The sequence below is a fragment of the Pristiophorus japonicus genome, chromosome X, assembly GCF_044704955.1.
Source record: "Pristiophorus japonicus isolate sPriJap1 chromosome X, sPriJap1.hap1, whole genome shotgun sequence".
Lineage (NCBI taxonomy): Eukaryota > Metazoa > Chordata > Chondrichthyes > Pristiophoridae > Pristiophorus > Pristiophorus japonicus.
In genome coordinates this window covers 29,826,381-29,841,184 of record NC_092010.1, presented here as the reverse complement: position 1 = coordinate 29,841,184, position 14,804 = coordinate 29,826,381, and the positions used below count along the sequence as shown (strand labels likewise).

The window sequence follows — 14,804 nt, the reverse complement described above, 5'->3', positions numbered from 1 at the left end:
GAAAACCCTACAGGATACTGCCAATTATTGCACAGCTGGGATATTGACAACTCCCTGGAAGCATTTGAATTCTGTACACATTGTAGAGTGTTTGTAAAAATACTTTGAGATACTTATGATTCTGTATGCATCAGTGAATAGGCCTCTATGTCTTTAACAGTTATAAAAGCAGAGAGGCTTCAGTCACAACTTAGTTCCTTTTCTTAAGCAAGCCAAGGAAAAAACAGAATACCAAATTCTAAAGCAAGGCAACAGTGAGGTTCCACTGAGGGGTGAGGTGCTTCCACAATAAAAAGAGTAAAACAAACAGACAAAACACCAGAGTTGATCACTGCACTTCTTTAACTGAAGCTTTGGAACCATCAGAGCATGCATTGCACAGGACAGTGAAAACTACATACAATGCACTGTACCATTTAAGATAGTATTCAATTTTAAATATTCATCAATAAGGCTGCAGCGATCCCTCAACTGATTCTTGCGAGGTGTATCCTCAAATGGCTACAAGCACTTCAGAGACTAAAGCTGTAACTTGAAAACCCTTCACTTTCACGGACTCCTGTGGTTTCGATTGTGCGAGACACAAAGCTACGTTATCGACAGCTTGCATCAATTTGCACTGGGATTTAACGTTTGTGGCAGAGACCCACAAAAAAGGACCCCAAGAAAATGGGTTTTACGGCAGTTCTGCAACAGCTGGCCAATGAAGCAAGGTTACTGCAGCTGAAGGCAACTTTTATACAGCCAGGCAAATCTTTGGTACAGGTCTTTATAATGGTTAACACTCAAATATTTTTAAAAAAACAAGTAAAATGGAAGGTGTGCTTTACAGCTGTAAAGGCTACATTTAGATTACATCATAATCTATAGTTTAGAATCTAGTCCGCATAACGTACAGTTTATTAGTTGGAGTCAACATGCTTCTACTTATGGTAGCAATGTTCTATTTGATTATAGGTATTGAATGCATTCAGTAACTCCGCACAATAGGAATGCAGAAGTATATTAATGTATATTGCAAGTCCTAACAGAGGTAAGCACTTGGCATCAGTCTGTGCCCAATCTACTTCAAAATGGATCACAAGTTACAATCTATTTACATGCATACACACAGGCATCATAGGCCAGGTTAAGCACCTATTAAAAAGAAAACACTTCAATGCTTTTTTTAAAAAAAAAGAGGCTTCTGCTGGTTATCAGTGGGTTAGAAAGCAATTGGAGGAACTGGATTTAAATTTGCTACCCTCAACAACAAAAAATCAAAAGTAGCAAATAAATTCTAACCTGCAAGCTTTTACAACGTAACCTCGATTTAAATCACTGAAAGGGTCATGGCAATCCCAAATGTGAAGCGTCCCGTGCCCAGTCCTTTGCTGGGAGCAGTGTATAAAATGGCAATTCTTCAATTTGCAATGCATTTTAGAACAGCAATTCCTTTGCTTTGACAGCTCTCGGTCGTGTCCAGATCGCCAGCGCCTCATGCGCCTGTGGCAAAAACGCCACTGGCGATTCGAATGGCTCGACAGCAGTTGATGTCGAAGCTGTGGCTTTGCAGCACGACAAATAGGTTTAAAACAAGGATTGTTTTGGAAACTGGAGAAAAACTGCGGCCAGTGTGATTAATTGGGTGAGAGGCTGGCAGACCCCAGCGCATGCCTGTAGTGGATAGAAACTACCGCTGGCAGCAAATTTGTTCGATGGCACTTTTCTTTTGCAGGAGACCCCCAGCTAAAGCGTGGGGGGAAGCCACAGAATTAACGCACAGGTCAAAGGAAAGCAACTGCTAACACAGTATGAAATTGCCACAGATACACAGGCTACCCTCAAATAGTTTAACCTCCAAAGCTGCAAGAAATTTTAGGCGTTTAAAAGATATGAGTATTTTGTAGGCGTACTATCAGGGCTACAGGCACAACAGATTTAAAAAAAAAAATAAAAGTCCCAATTAATAGCTCCATAAAAGGCAGGCAATTATGGAAACAAAATTCTGCCAGATCAACACTAAGGCAGAAACGGTTGCTCAATAGCATGTAGTAAATGTTCACTAAATTACAGCAATCCTTTCGTTTTCCTGCCAATGTTTCCCATTCTGTAGCAACAGTTTCCACAGCCTGTGACTTTGTAAAATAATCTTTTACTCTGGGCTTTTAGTTTCAGTTTTCCGAGGCAGGAATTTGTGGCATTCTAAACCAGTTCTTGGTCCAAAGGTTACTAAATTCAACCCCCTGAACCTCCACATCACACCTGTTAGCAATAGTTTTAAAAACTGGAATATAGAAGTTATCTACTTAAAAACAGGCTCACAGCATTTAAAAAAAAAACAGACAGACAACTACATTACATTTCAAGGATTAGATTGGTGATTACACATTATTATCTAATGCAAAGTATAAAACTACTGTATTAGGACTGCTGTATTAGGCAGCAGAGAATACTAAAAACTGCAGTTAGCACGAGGAGCTCATTTATGGAGAGGTCCCTCAGAAACCAAATTTCGATTTTGGGCCAATTTGGTTAATTTGCGATTATTTCAACATTGGGGAGGCAAAAAAGGTGCCAGTTCGATTGAAATTCATCGATGACTTGCTCTTGCTTCCGAACCTGCAAGAAATAGAAGAGCATTAATCTGCCTTGAAATCTGAATGCAGGAGTGGGAAAGAACTTGAATCCCCTAAAGAGCAGTAGTCTTGAGAGCGCGCGCACACACACACACTTCATCAAGAAATGTAGGTACATTTGGAACTTGCAATCAGACTCAAATGATCAAAATGACGCACCCAGCAATTCAGAATACTTTATTTTAAAAAAATGATCGGTTTATAATACATTTCTCGGGGATCCCTGACGCCGCTGGTAAAGAACTTTACCCGTCCATAGCTTTGGGTGATTACACTGCTACGGCTGTGCTTGAACTTGCTGCATCAGAGTGAGGGGACAACAGTGGTAACCCACATGTGGAGTTGTCAATCTCATCTAAACTGTCTGGGTGGGTGGGAGGAAGGTGAAGAGCAGCAAGAATCAAGGAGTCAATAGAGGCAGATCATGAGCCAGCCAGCCAGCCAGCCAGAGAGCAGGTTCATAAGAACATAAAAATTAGGAACAGGAGTAGGCCATCTAGCCCCTCGAGCCTGCTCCGCCATTCAATAAGATCATGGCTGATCTGGCCATGGACTCAGCTCCACTTACCCGCCTTCTCCCCGTAACCCTTAATTCTCTTATTGGTTAAAAATCTATCGATCTTTGACTTGAAAACATTCAATGAGCTAGACTCAACTGCTTCCTTGGGCAGAGAATTCCACAGATTCACAACCCTCTGGGAGAAGAAATTCTCTCTCAACTCGGTTTTAAATTGGCTCCTCCGTATTTTGAGGCTGTGCCCCCTAGTTCTAGACTCCCCTACCAGTGGAAACAACCTCTCTGCCTCGTTCTTGTCTATCCCTTTCATGATTTTAAATGTTTCTATAAGATCACCCCTCATCCTTCTGAACTCCAACGAGTAAAGACCCAGTCTACTCAATCCATCATCATAAGGTAACCCCCTCATCTCCGGAATCAGCCTAGTGAATCGTTTCTGTACCCTTTCCAAAGCTAGTATATCCTTCCTTAAGTAAGGTGACCAAAACTGCACGCAGTACTCCAGGTGCGGCCTTACCAATACCTTATACAGTTGCAGCAAGACCTCCCTGCTTTTGTACTCCATCCCTCTCGCAATGAAGGCCAACATTCCATTCGCCTTCCTGATTACCTGCTGCACCTGCAATCTAACCTTTTGGGATTCATGCACAAGGACCCCCAGGTCCCTCTGCACCACAGCATGTTGTAATTTCTCCCCATTCAAATAATATTCCCTTTTACTGTTTTTTCCCCCCCCCCCCCCCAAGGTGGATGACCTCACACTTTCCGACATTGTATTCCATCTGCCAAACCTTAGCCCATTCGCTTAACCTATCCAAATCCCCTTGCAGCCTCTCGGAGTCCTCTACACAACCCGCTTTCCCACTAATCTTAGTGTCATCTGCAAATTTTGTTGCACGACACTCTGTCCCCTCTTCTAGGTCATCTATGTATATTGTAAACAGTTGTGGTCCCAGCACTGATCCCTGTGGCACACCACTAACCACTGATTTCCAACCGGAAAAGGACCCATTTATCCCGACTCTCTGCTTTCTGTTCGCCAGCCAATTCTCTATCCATGCTAATACATTTCCACTGACTCCGCGTACCTTTATCTTCTGCAGTAACCTTTTGTGTGGCACCTTATAGAATGCCTTTTGGAAATCTAAATACACCACATCCATCGGTACACCTCTATCCACCATGCTCGTTATATGCTCAAAGAATTCCAGTAAGTTAGTTAAACATGATTTCCCTTTCATGAATCCATGCTGCGTCTGCTTGATTGCACTATTCCTATCTAGATGTCCCGCTATTTCTTCCTTAATGATAGTTTCAAGCATTTTCCCCACTGCAGATGTTAAACTAACCGGCCTATAGTTACCTGCCTTTTGCCTGCCCCCTTTTTTTAAACAGAGGCGTTACATTAGCTGCTTTCCAATCCGCTGGTACCTCCCCAGAGTCCAGAGAATTTTGGTTGATTATAATGAATGCATCTGCTATAACTTCCGCCATCTCTTTTAATACCCTGGGATGCATTTCATCAGGACCAGGGGACTTGTCAACCTTCAGTCCCATTAGCCTGTCCAGCACTACCCCCCTAGTGATAGTGATTGTCTCAAGGTCCTCCTTTCCCACATTCCTGTGGCCTGCAAATTTTGGCATTGTTTTTGTGTCTTCCACTGTGAAGACGAAAGCAAAATAATTGTTTAAGGCCTCAGCCATTTCCACATTTCCCATTATTAAATCCCCCTTTTCATCTTCTAAGGGACCAACATTTACTTTAGTCACTCTTTTCCGTTTTATATATATGTAAAAGCTTTTACTATCTGTTTTTATGTTTTGCGCAAGTTTACCTTCGTAATCTATCTTCCCTTTCTTTATTGCTTTTTTAGTCATTCTTTGCTGTTGCTTAAAATTTTCCCAATCCTCTAGTTTCCCACTAACCTTGGCCACCTTATACGCATTGCTCTTTGATTTGATACTTTCCTTTATTTCCTTGGTTATCCACGGCTGGTTATCCCTTCTCTTGCCGCCCTTCTTTTTCACTGGAATATATTTTTGTTGCGCACTATGAAAGAGCTCCTTAAAAATCCTCCACTGTGCCTTAATTGTGCCACCGTTTAGGCCTGGTTTCCAGTCTACTTTAGCCAACTCTGCCCTCATCCCACTGTAGTCCCCTTTGTTTAAGCATAGTACGCTCGTTTCTGACACAACTTCCTCATCCTCAATCTGTATTACAAATTCAACCATATTGTGATCACTCATTCCGAGAGGATCTTTTACTAGGAGATCGTTTATTTTTCCTGTCTCATTACACAGGACCAGATCTAAGATGGCTTGCTCCCTTGTAGGTTCTGTTACATACTGTTCTAAGAAACAATCCCGTATGCATTCTATGAATTCCTCCTCCAGGCTACCCCGTGCGATTTGATTTGACCAATCGATATGTAGGTTAAAATCCCCCATGACTACTGCCGATCCTTTTTCACATGACTCCATTATTCCCTTGATTATTGCCCGCCCCACCGTGAAGTTATTATTTGGGGGCCTATAAACTATGCCGACCAGTGACTTTTTCCCCTTACTATCTCTAATCTCCACCCACAATGATTCAACATTTTGTTCATTGGAGCCAATATCATCTTTTATTAACAGAGCTACCCCACCTCCTTTTCCTTCTTGCCTATCTTTCTGAATCGTCAGATACCCCTGTATGTTTAATTCCCAGTCTTGACCACCTTGCAACCATGTTTCTGTAATGGCCACCAAATCATACCCATTTGTAATGATTTGTGCCGTCAACTCATTTACTTTATTTCGAATGCTGCGTGCATTTAGGTAGAGTGTTTTCATCCTAGTTCCCTGTCCATCTATCTTTACAGAGTTGATGAGGGGGAAGGGGCCTGGTGTTTGTCAGCAGGAGAAATGACTAAAACAATCCCTCACTATAATTCTAGATACCGGAGCATGGATATTACGCTGAGTTATCTTATTGCGCGAATGTTAAACATGTTCTGTCCAGTATTTGATCGGAGACATTAACCAGTTTATTTTAAACAGAATAATGCAATCATTGAAAAAAAATAAGACCACATATTCTACCCCAGGAAATGGCACTGTGCAGGACATTCGATAACACACACCCTGCATAAGGGAGGGAGGAAATTCCTCATTTCGGCTGTGTCACTACAGGGAGGAACCAGTATTTCCACTCAGGAGCGTGCAGACAAGCAACAGTGACCATGAAATGGAGAGGGCAAGGGGAAAAGGAGAGCACAGGAAAGGGAGTGCCAGTACAAGAGAGACACACTCGAGAGCAAAAGTGCAACATCGGATCAGCTCAGGGCACTTTGAAGCAGCATTGGCAGAGGTGGAGAATTAACTCAACCACTCTCATCCCAGAGACCTGGGGTGGGAAGGACCAAAATCAAAACTGACACCTGTAACATGGCAATTAAACAGCGTGTTCCAACTATAATTTCTCACATCCGATTCTAAAACGCAGGACTGGAGATTGCATCAGATAAACGGCACAGAAACAGGCCATTTGGCCCAGCCAGTCTATGCCGGCATTTATGCTCCAGTCGAGCTTCCTCCAGTCTTTCCTCATCTAAATCCATCAGCATAACCCTCGATTCCCTTCTCCCTCATATACCTGTCTAGCCTCCCCTTAAATCCATTTATACTATTCGCTTCAACCACTCCCTGTGGCAGCGAGTTCCACATTCTCACCACTCTCTGGGTAAAGAAATTTTTTCAGAATTCCCTATTGGATTTCTTGGTGACTACCTTATATTGATGGCCTCTAGTTATGCTCTTCCCCACAAGTGGAAACATTCTCTCTGTATCCACTCTATCAAAACCTTTCATCATTTTAAAAGACCTCTATTAGGTCAGCCTTCTTTTTTCAAGAGAAAAGAGATCCAGTTTGTTAATGCTTTCCTGATATGCATACCCTCGCATTTCTGGTATGATCCTTGTAAATCTTCTCTGCACTCTCCAGTGCCTCTATATCCTTTCTATAATATGGTGACCAGAACTGTACACAGTACTCCAAGTGTGTTCTAACCAAGGTTCAATACAGGTTTACCATAACTTCAATACTTTGCAATTCTATACCTCTAGAAATAAACCCTAGTGCTTGGTTTGCTTTTTTTATGGCCTTGCTAACCTGTGTCGCTACTTTCAGTGATTTATGTATTGGTACTCCGAGATCCCTTTGTTCCTCTATCCCACCCAGACTCTCACCCTCCAAGTAATAAGTGACCTCCCTATTCTTCCTACCAAAATGTAATACCTCACATTTATCTGTGTTGAATTTCATTTGCCAATTAAATGCTCATTTTGCAAGTTTATTAATTTGTTGGCGTCCTCCTCAGTATAGACCATTACCACGCACCGCGCCCCCCCCCCCAAAAATTTGGTGTCATCCGCAAATTTAGAAATTGTATTTTTGATTCCAAATCTAAATCGTTAATGTAAATTGTGAACAACAGTGGTCCCAGCACTGATCCTTGTGGAACACCACTACCCACCTTCTAATACATGTACTTACTTTGGAGTGGTCTTGGTCAGACTGGATTTGACTCGTGCCGATAAGGAGCTGGACGAGGGGGTCTTGCCAATGATTTGGTGCTCAGGAGTGGTAAGTGGCCCAAGCATGCTCACTAGGGAAGAAAATTATGAATTAGGTGATGAAAAACTGAAATTTGTATCCAGAGACTTTCATAAATTTCGGTTTAGTTATTCATTGAAAATCGGTTATCTGACACTCGGAGCTGCTCATGGGTGGCCCTGGTGCCGCTCCATTCGTATGTTAAATCTGTATGTTGGACCAGTCTTAACCCACGAGATCTGGAGTGGCTGCATATACCTGACGGACACCAACATTTCGTGGCCTGGGTGCTCCTGGACCAGGACCCAGGCTGGTGCAAAGTGCAGCCTGCATGCAGGGTTATATAGCTGCTCCAGGATACATGTGGGCCATGCTATATCATGCATGCCATTGGAGCGGTTCCAGATTCCAGAGAAGACCTAGAGAAAAGGTGAGTTTTCATGGATGAATGAAAATTCATATGTCAATTTGGAGACATTTAAAAAACGTATTCTCCATGGCCGCCCTCTTTAACAATGAAGAAGATAGGTGTACAATGGGAGTTTCAGTTATTTTGGTGAGACACTACAACGAGTGGAAAGTCACATTTCCGGTTTTTAATAACCCAAGAAATGTACGCAAGAAATTAAGATTTGTATTTATAAAGCGTCTTTCACGACCACCGGACGTCCTAAAGCGCTTCACAGCCAATGAAGTACTTTTGGAGTGTAGTCACTGCTGTAATGCTGGAATCGTGGCAACCAATGTGCGCACAGCAAGCTCCCACAAACAGCAATGTGATAATGACCAGATAATCTGTTTTAGTGATGTTGATCAAGGAATAAAATATTGGCCAGGACACCAGGGCCAACTCCCCTGATCATCTTCGAAAGAGTGCCATGGGATCTATTACGTCCACCCGAGAGGGCGGACAGGGCCTCGGTTTAACGTATCAGAAAGACGGCACCTCAGACAGTGCCACACTCCCTCAGCACTGCACTGAAGGGTCTGCCTAGATTTGAGTGCTTAAACCTCTGAACCCACAACCTTCTGACTCAGACGTGAGTGCTACCAACTGAGCCACAGCTAACACACACAACTGTTTTTTTAAAAATATAACCATTGGACACTTTTTGCAGCGGTAATTTAAAATGCTTGCCAACTTATATGAATGCGTTTGTTATAATGATTCCATTAGTTCACTTACTAGTATAGTTTTAAGCACCTTTTGACTTTGGAATTACCACCATGTGATAAAATGGGACAGAATATTTAATTAGGAGCGTGTAGAGGGTAAAATTCAAGATTCAAAACCAAGATTTGTTAACGAGTGTTAAAAAGGCTGCACCAGTTACTTAGAACATTAATGTGACACTGCTAACTCAATGACTTAAACCCGCTCACCTAAATCACTGTCCGACCATACTTGGCTTACTCAAAACAGTAGATTTAAAAAAAAAATAAAAAACCTGGCATCCATAAGCTTCGTGGCCATGTAGCGCTCCTGGGGTCCCGCACAGTGGGTGAGCCAGCTTTTAACTTGGAAAAAAAAACTGCGCACGAGCGGACTTTTGAATAACAGGCTGTGCGGCCTAAAATAAAATGATGGGGAACATTGCTGGCACCTGGTCCAAGGCTGTGATCCAGCTATGGGGTCTGTTTAACATTGACCAACCACAAAAGCTTTATTTGTTGTTTGGACTGCTGTTGATCCACGACTATACATGAGGTCATCCAAAACTCGGCTGCCCATGTCCTAACTCGCACCAAGTCCCGCTCAACCATCACCCCTGTGCTCGTTGACCTACATTGACTCCGGTTAAGCAACGCCTCGATTTCAAAATTCTCATCCTGGTTTACAAATCCCTCCATGGCCTCGCCCCTCCCTATCTCTAATCTCCTTCGCCCCCCACACCAAGATGTCTGCGTTCCTCTAATTCTGCCCTCTTGAACAGCCCTGATTATAACTGCTCAACCATCGGTGGCCATGACTTCAGCTGCTTGGGCCCTAAAGCTCTGGAACTCCCTCTCTAAACCTCTCCACCTCTTTTTCCTCCTTTAAGACGCTCCTTAAAAACCTACCTCTTTGACCAAGCTTTTGGTTATCTGCTGTAATTTCTTCTTCTATGGCTCGGTGTCAAATTGATCTGTTTCAAAAGGGAGTTAGATGTGGCCCTTACGGCTAAAGGGATCAAGGGGTATGGCAAGAAAGCAGGAATGGGGTACTGAAGTTGCATGTTCAGTCATGAACTCATTGAATGGCGGTGCAGGCTCGAAGGGCCGAATGGCCTACTCCTGCATCTATTTTCTAGGTTTCTAAAGGCGCTATATAAATAAACGTTGCTGTTATTATAACAAAGGACCCTTAAAATTGATTAACAAAATGGATACATGGCAGACAATCGAACAAGGCTCTTCACATGCGGCCCCCTCATTACAAATATGAAGTGTGTGCATCTTTAGACCCGATTTCTGATAAGGAAACAATGCAAAATTTCTGGATTTTCCTCCCTCAAATTCGGGGAGAAAGCAGTTCGCCGATGGTTATTTAATCGGCGGAAAGTGGTTAAAAAAAAATGTATTCGAAAGGCACCAGCTGCCAAAAAGACAGACCAGCATTTATATAGCACCTGGTCACATTTCTCAAACACCCCAAAGTGCTTTACGTGAATTACTCTGAAGTGCAGTCTCTGATGTTAAACAGAGCAGCCATTCTGCACACAGCAAGCTCCCACAAGCAACAGCAAGATGGTTGGTGATGTTGATTGCAGGAGGAATGTTTGGACAGGGCCACCAAGCGAACCAACTCCTGGATCTTCTTAGAACAGTGCCACGGGGATCATGCACATCTAGCCGAGCACAGACAGAGCTCGGTTTAATGTCTCATCTGAAAGATGGCATCGCCAACAAGGTATTGCACTAAAAAAAAAGTCAGCCCAGATTATGGGCTCAAGTCATGCAGCGGGGCTTCAACTTGACCTGACAACGGAGCCTAGCTGGAATAACACTGCTACACTCGTGAACAATCCATCCCATAAATTATTTCAAACCATCGCAAGGTACACTCAAGTGCCCAGCTTAAAACAAGTCAGAATGCCATTTTAATTTTGATAACCAAAAGTGTTACCTTTTACTTCAGGAGTGCTGTAAGCATTTGAATTTTCAATGATATGATTCGGATGCACATTCTCCTTTTCCACCATCGTAAACTGGCTCCAGTATTCCACTGGCAAAGACAAGAAACGTTCAACCACCTACCGGAAAAGGAGAAGCTTTAGATCAGTTCAATTCAGAAACAGACGCATGACAAAGACGGCTTGCTACCATATTACCTGAAAAACTCATGTGCAGCTATGGATAACTTGCAAGACCGTTAAAACTACACGTGTACATCAGGGCAGGAGTTTGTTTGTGAGATTCACTGTTGGCCCAAGGCAAAAAGGTTCAGACAAAAGGTCACAGACCTGAAACATTAACTCTGTCTCCACAGACGCTGCCTGACCTGCTGAGTATTTCCAGCGTTTTGTGTTTCTGTTGCAAAAAAGATGACATTCACGATGAAAAGAGACTGCAGAAAGCGGTTTGCAATCAGGACTGCTGCTTGCAGCACAATGCACAAAGTGCCAACATCAGATGGGCTGCCAACAGGGAACACGTGAAACACCCGTACAGTTTTGTGGCTTCAGGGAGAACTGCCCAAGCTCACACTTCCACCTTTGTGCACACTCTACCAGTGACAGTGCAGATGTCGGAAAGCTTTCCGCGTAACACTGGAGAATCACACATTCTGGCGACCGGAAGCTTTGATCAAGAGAAGCTCGGCTCGCCACACAGGACTGGGAAGCCAAAAAGATCAACTTCAAAGCCAAAACGTGACCAATTTGAGCTTATCATAGAAACATAGAAAATAGGTGCAGGAGTAGGCCCTTCGAGCCTGCACCACCATTCAATAAGATCATGGCTGATCATTCACCGCAGTACCCCAACATTTCTCCTCTTCCTCAGCTGTTGTGGAAAGGTATGGCACACTGCAACAGCTTGGTTACATACCTTTGGTTGTCGCTTGGTTTCCTGCAGCATTGTCATGGGGGCTAGATCAGGAGCGGAATAACCCACAATTGTCGGGCCAAAGACCTTGGCGAGGTTGCTTATGTCCATCTTGCAGTTTGGGCTGTTGGCCACTCTGAGAGGGAGGAAGAATTGGAGTTCAGATCTGGGTATCAAAATTTGTGGTTTACTTGCACAACAAACCAGTGAAACAAGTAAAAAGTTGATCAGGATTTTACGGCAATACAACAGTCCAGAACTGTTTGGCCAGTTAGCAGGTGCGCAGGCCACAGACACCTCTGACGCAATGAAATTCAGCTACAAAACCATTTCAATGGCTTCAATTAAAAATGGCCCCAGAGAACAAATTGCTGTTTGAATATTCAGATAAAATGAAGCATTTCTAGACCACAAAAAGTTCTAAAATTCACATTATTGTAAAGCTGCACAACAAGGAGAAGCTCCCGATATACAAAAGAGTTCTGAAAAACCACCCGCCAGAAGAAACTAAGCTCCCGGAGAATAATGAAGCAGTCAGATAATGCAGCTAGCCAACAGTACGAGCACACTGGCCAACACCCGCCTTCCACTCCCAGAAACACCCAATCTCCAATAGGACACCTCATTCCCACTGGTGCTTCAGCTATTCCTGATGGTGGGTTTTTGCATTAATAGCACACAGCACAGCTCTGCAGTGGAAGCAGGAGGGTTGCAGACAGGACTCAGCCAGCCCTCCTTGGAGCAATCTAAAGCAAACCTTAAAACGGCCCGCAAAAGGACTTGAGACTGGGTATGCCACAACCCCACCCCCAAAGCCCATGAAAAGGAAACAAGCAGACACTACAGCCCCTGCCAAGCAGAGGGCACCCTGCCTGCTCACCAATTCCCCCGTGCAGAGCCACCGACACTGCGCCTCTGCGTTTCAATGCTGCATTCGTTCCCCGCCCATGGTTACAGAGAGATTTTTTAAAAAGCAAGAAAGTCAGAGAAAAAGAAAAATATAGGCAAAATGAGAAGTGGACGCTCAATCAAGATTCTGACCAATAGGGTTATTCATATGCGACCCACGCTACAAAACCTCGGACACCCCTGCAATGTTCCCATTAGGCTGCGCAGCTCCGGAGAACCCGCGCAGGCCACTTGTCTACTTTACAATGGAAAAACCACACGTGCGCAGGCATTTGAATAACGGGCTGCGCAGCCCGTTAAAGGGAACATTGTATCCCAATGTAGTCAATATTCTGAACTGCGACAGATCCCAAACATACCTACCTCTGTAGGTGATTCATCAGGAATGCCAGAGTGTCTCTGTTGGGCTGTGGCAGCTCACCGATAGTCTGGTACATTGCCGCAATGCTGTTATCATCGTCAGGGATTTCTATAAAATGAAACAACATTGGTGAAACAACCTGTGCAATATCATCGCCCTTGGGTGAAGACCAGTTAGAAATGCTGAACTCGCTTTAACTGGTGAAATGAATTCTATTTCCCCAAGAGAAAATACATCCAGCTTTAACATATCCCGCAAAATTTCCCCCCCTCTTCAAATATACTGAAACACAATGATGTATCAGTCACGTGACACCATTACCCTTTCGGCTAAAACTATCAGTTTTAGACAGCTCCAATAATCTACACTGTTCTTTTCTGGCACGTTATCTGGTTGGATCAGGGAAATGAGTAGAGTTAAAAAGCAGACACTTGCTGCTACTTTCAGTTTAGAACACCTGAACTCCTAAAATGGATGTACTGCTTTGCAAGGTGTTCCCCGTATCTAATGTTAAACTAGGAAAGGTGTTAAAATTGTACCAGTTAAACCAACTGCATAGCTAATTTGTTTTTAATAAAAACTGGAACCATAAGTTTTGCATTCATTTTCTCATCAGATTTTCCAATCAGGGTGGTCTCCTCACTGGGGTTTGATTGCACAGGTGGGAGTTAGACTTCAGGTATCTCACCAAAGGCAGCACTTCATGTGCACACTTTTACGGCAAGTGTCAGCAGGCTTTCTGACCACAGGAGTGACCAGGGTCGTTCCCAATCATATTACGGTTTTCGCTGACATCCCCCTCACAGCAATCAGGAGCAGTAACCTGCCTGATTATCCCCTCGTTCACCCAAAAAGGTGCGGAGGCTAATTTCAGTGACCTCAAGTCATGGTGAGCGAGATCTGACAAAGCATTGGCTGAGCTTCAAACCTGGGAACAGAACGTTCACTTCCGAGGTAAACTAATCTGGAAATTCAAAGTCCAAACAACGATAAATATTTTAAAAGAATCAATAAAGTGTTTTAAACCTTGAACTTTGAACCTCCAAAACAGGAATAGTAACAAAAGGCAGCAGCCTTTGGAATCAGACATCCTCAAAACACACAGCGGCTGGATTGCCCACACCGAGGGACGTCTGCATGTGCAGTTACTCAACAAACGGGCTGTTCTGTTCTCAATGCTAGTCATTAGAACCAACTTTTACAAACCTGCTGCATTTACAAATGTTGAATACAGTTTGAAAGTCACAAGAGGCTCCTTCAAATTCCTTAGAAAGTCTTTCAGAAGGCCACAGATTGCATGAATGTCGTCCACTTTACTGAGCAGTGGCATGTTCTTCCCTCTCAGGAACTTCTCCTTCAGCTCTTTCACCGTGCGGTCACACCCCGAGATACGGTACAGCCCAGTCTAAAAGGAGACATCAGTTACTCGTACTATACAACTAAACCTAATCTATCGTTACAAACCCAAATTGAAAAGATTTCTGTAAATCTCGGATACACTTTTTTCAAACGACGTATTTTTCTGACGAATGGCCTAGTTAGCACTCAGTTTTAACTTGACTCGCCTGGCATCAACAGGGTGGCAATGGCCTCTCTGCCTCGTTGACCGCAATGATGCGGCTAGTGCCATTTTGAAAACAGCACGCAACACGGCTCCCCATTGCAGGGGAAGAGTTCAATACAACATGCACATCGGGGTCAGAGGACCTGGACTGCCATTTTAGGTTGCAATGTGCGCAGTACGCACTCCAATTATTGCTACGGGCGATGGAGCCA

The 14,804-nt window shown here is 43.6% G+C and overlaps 1 protein-coding gene across 3 annotated transcripts in view; it reads right to left on the bottom strand.

Moving 5' to 3' along the window:
* Positions 1-324: 324 nt before the first annotated feature.
* The window catches only part of racgap1 (Rac GTPase activating protein 1), a 97,547-nt gene continuing 83,067 nt past the window's right edge, over positions 325-14,804 (bottom strand). For all 3 annotated transcript variants that reach the window (XM_070869488.1, XM_070869489.1, XM_070869490.1), the window contains exons 12-17: positions 14,235-14,433; positions 13,031-13,136; positions 11,762-11,894; positions 10,839-10,965; positions 7,673-7,784; positions 325-2,601 (exon numbers count right to left, since the gene is read on the bottom strand). In XM_070869488.1, coding sequence (XP_070725589.1) covers positions 2,526-2,601; positions 7,673-7,784; positions 10,839-10,965; positions 11,762-11,894; positions 13,031-13,136; positions 14,235-14,433 — 753 coding nt within the window. In that variant the 3' untranslated portion in view covers positions 325-2,525. The remainder of the gene's footprint in view (positions 2,602-7,672; positions 7,785-10,838; positions 10,966-11,761; positions 11,895-13,030; positions 13,137-14,234; positions 14,434-14,804) is intronic.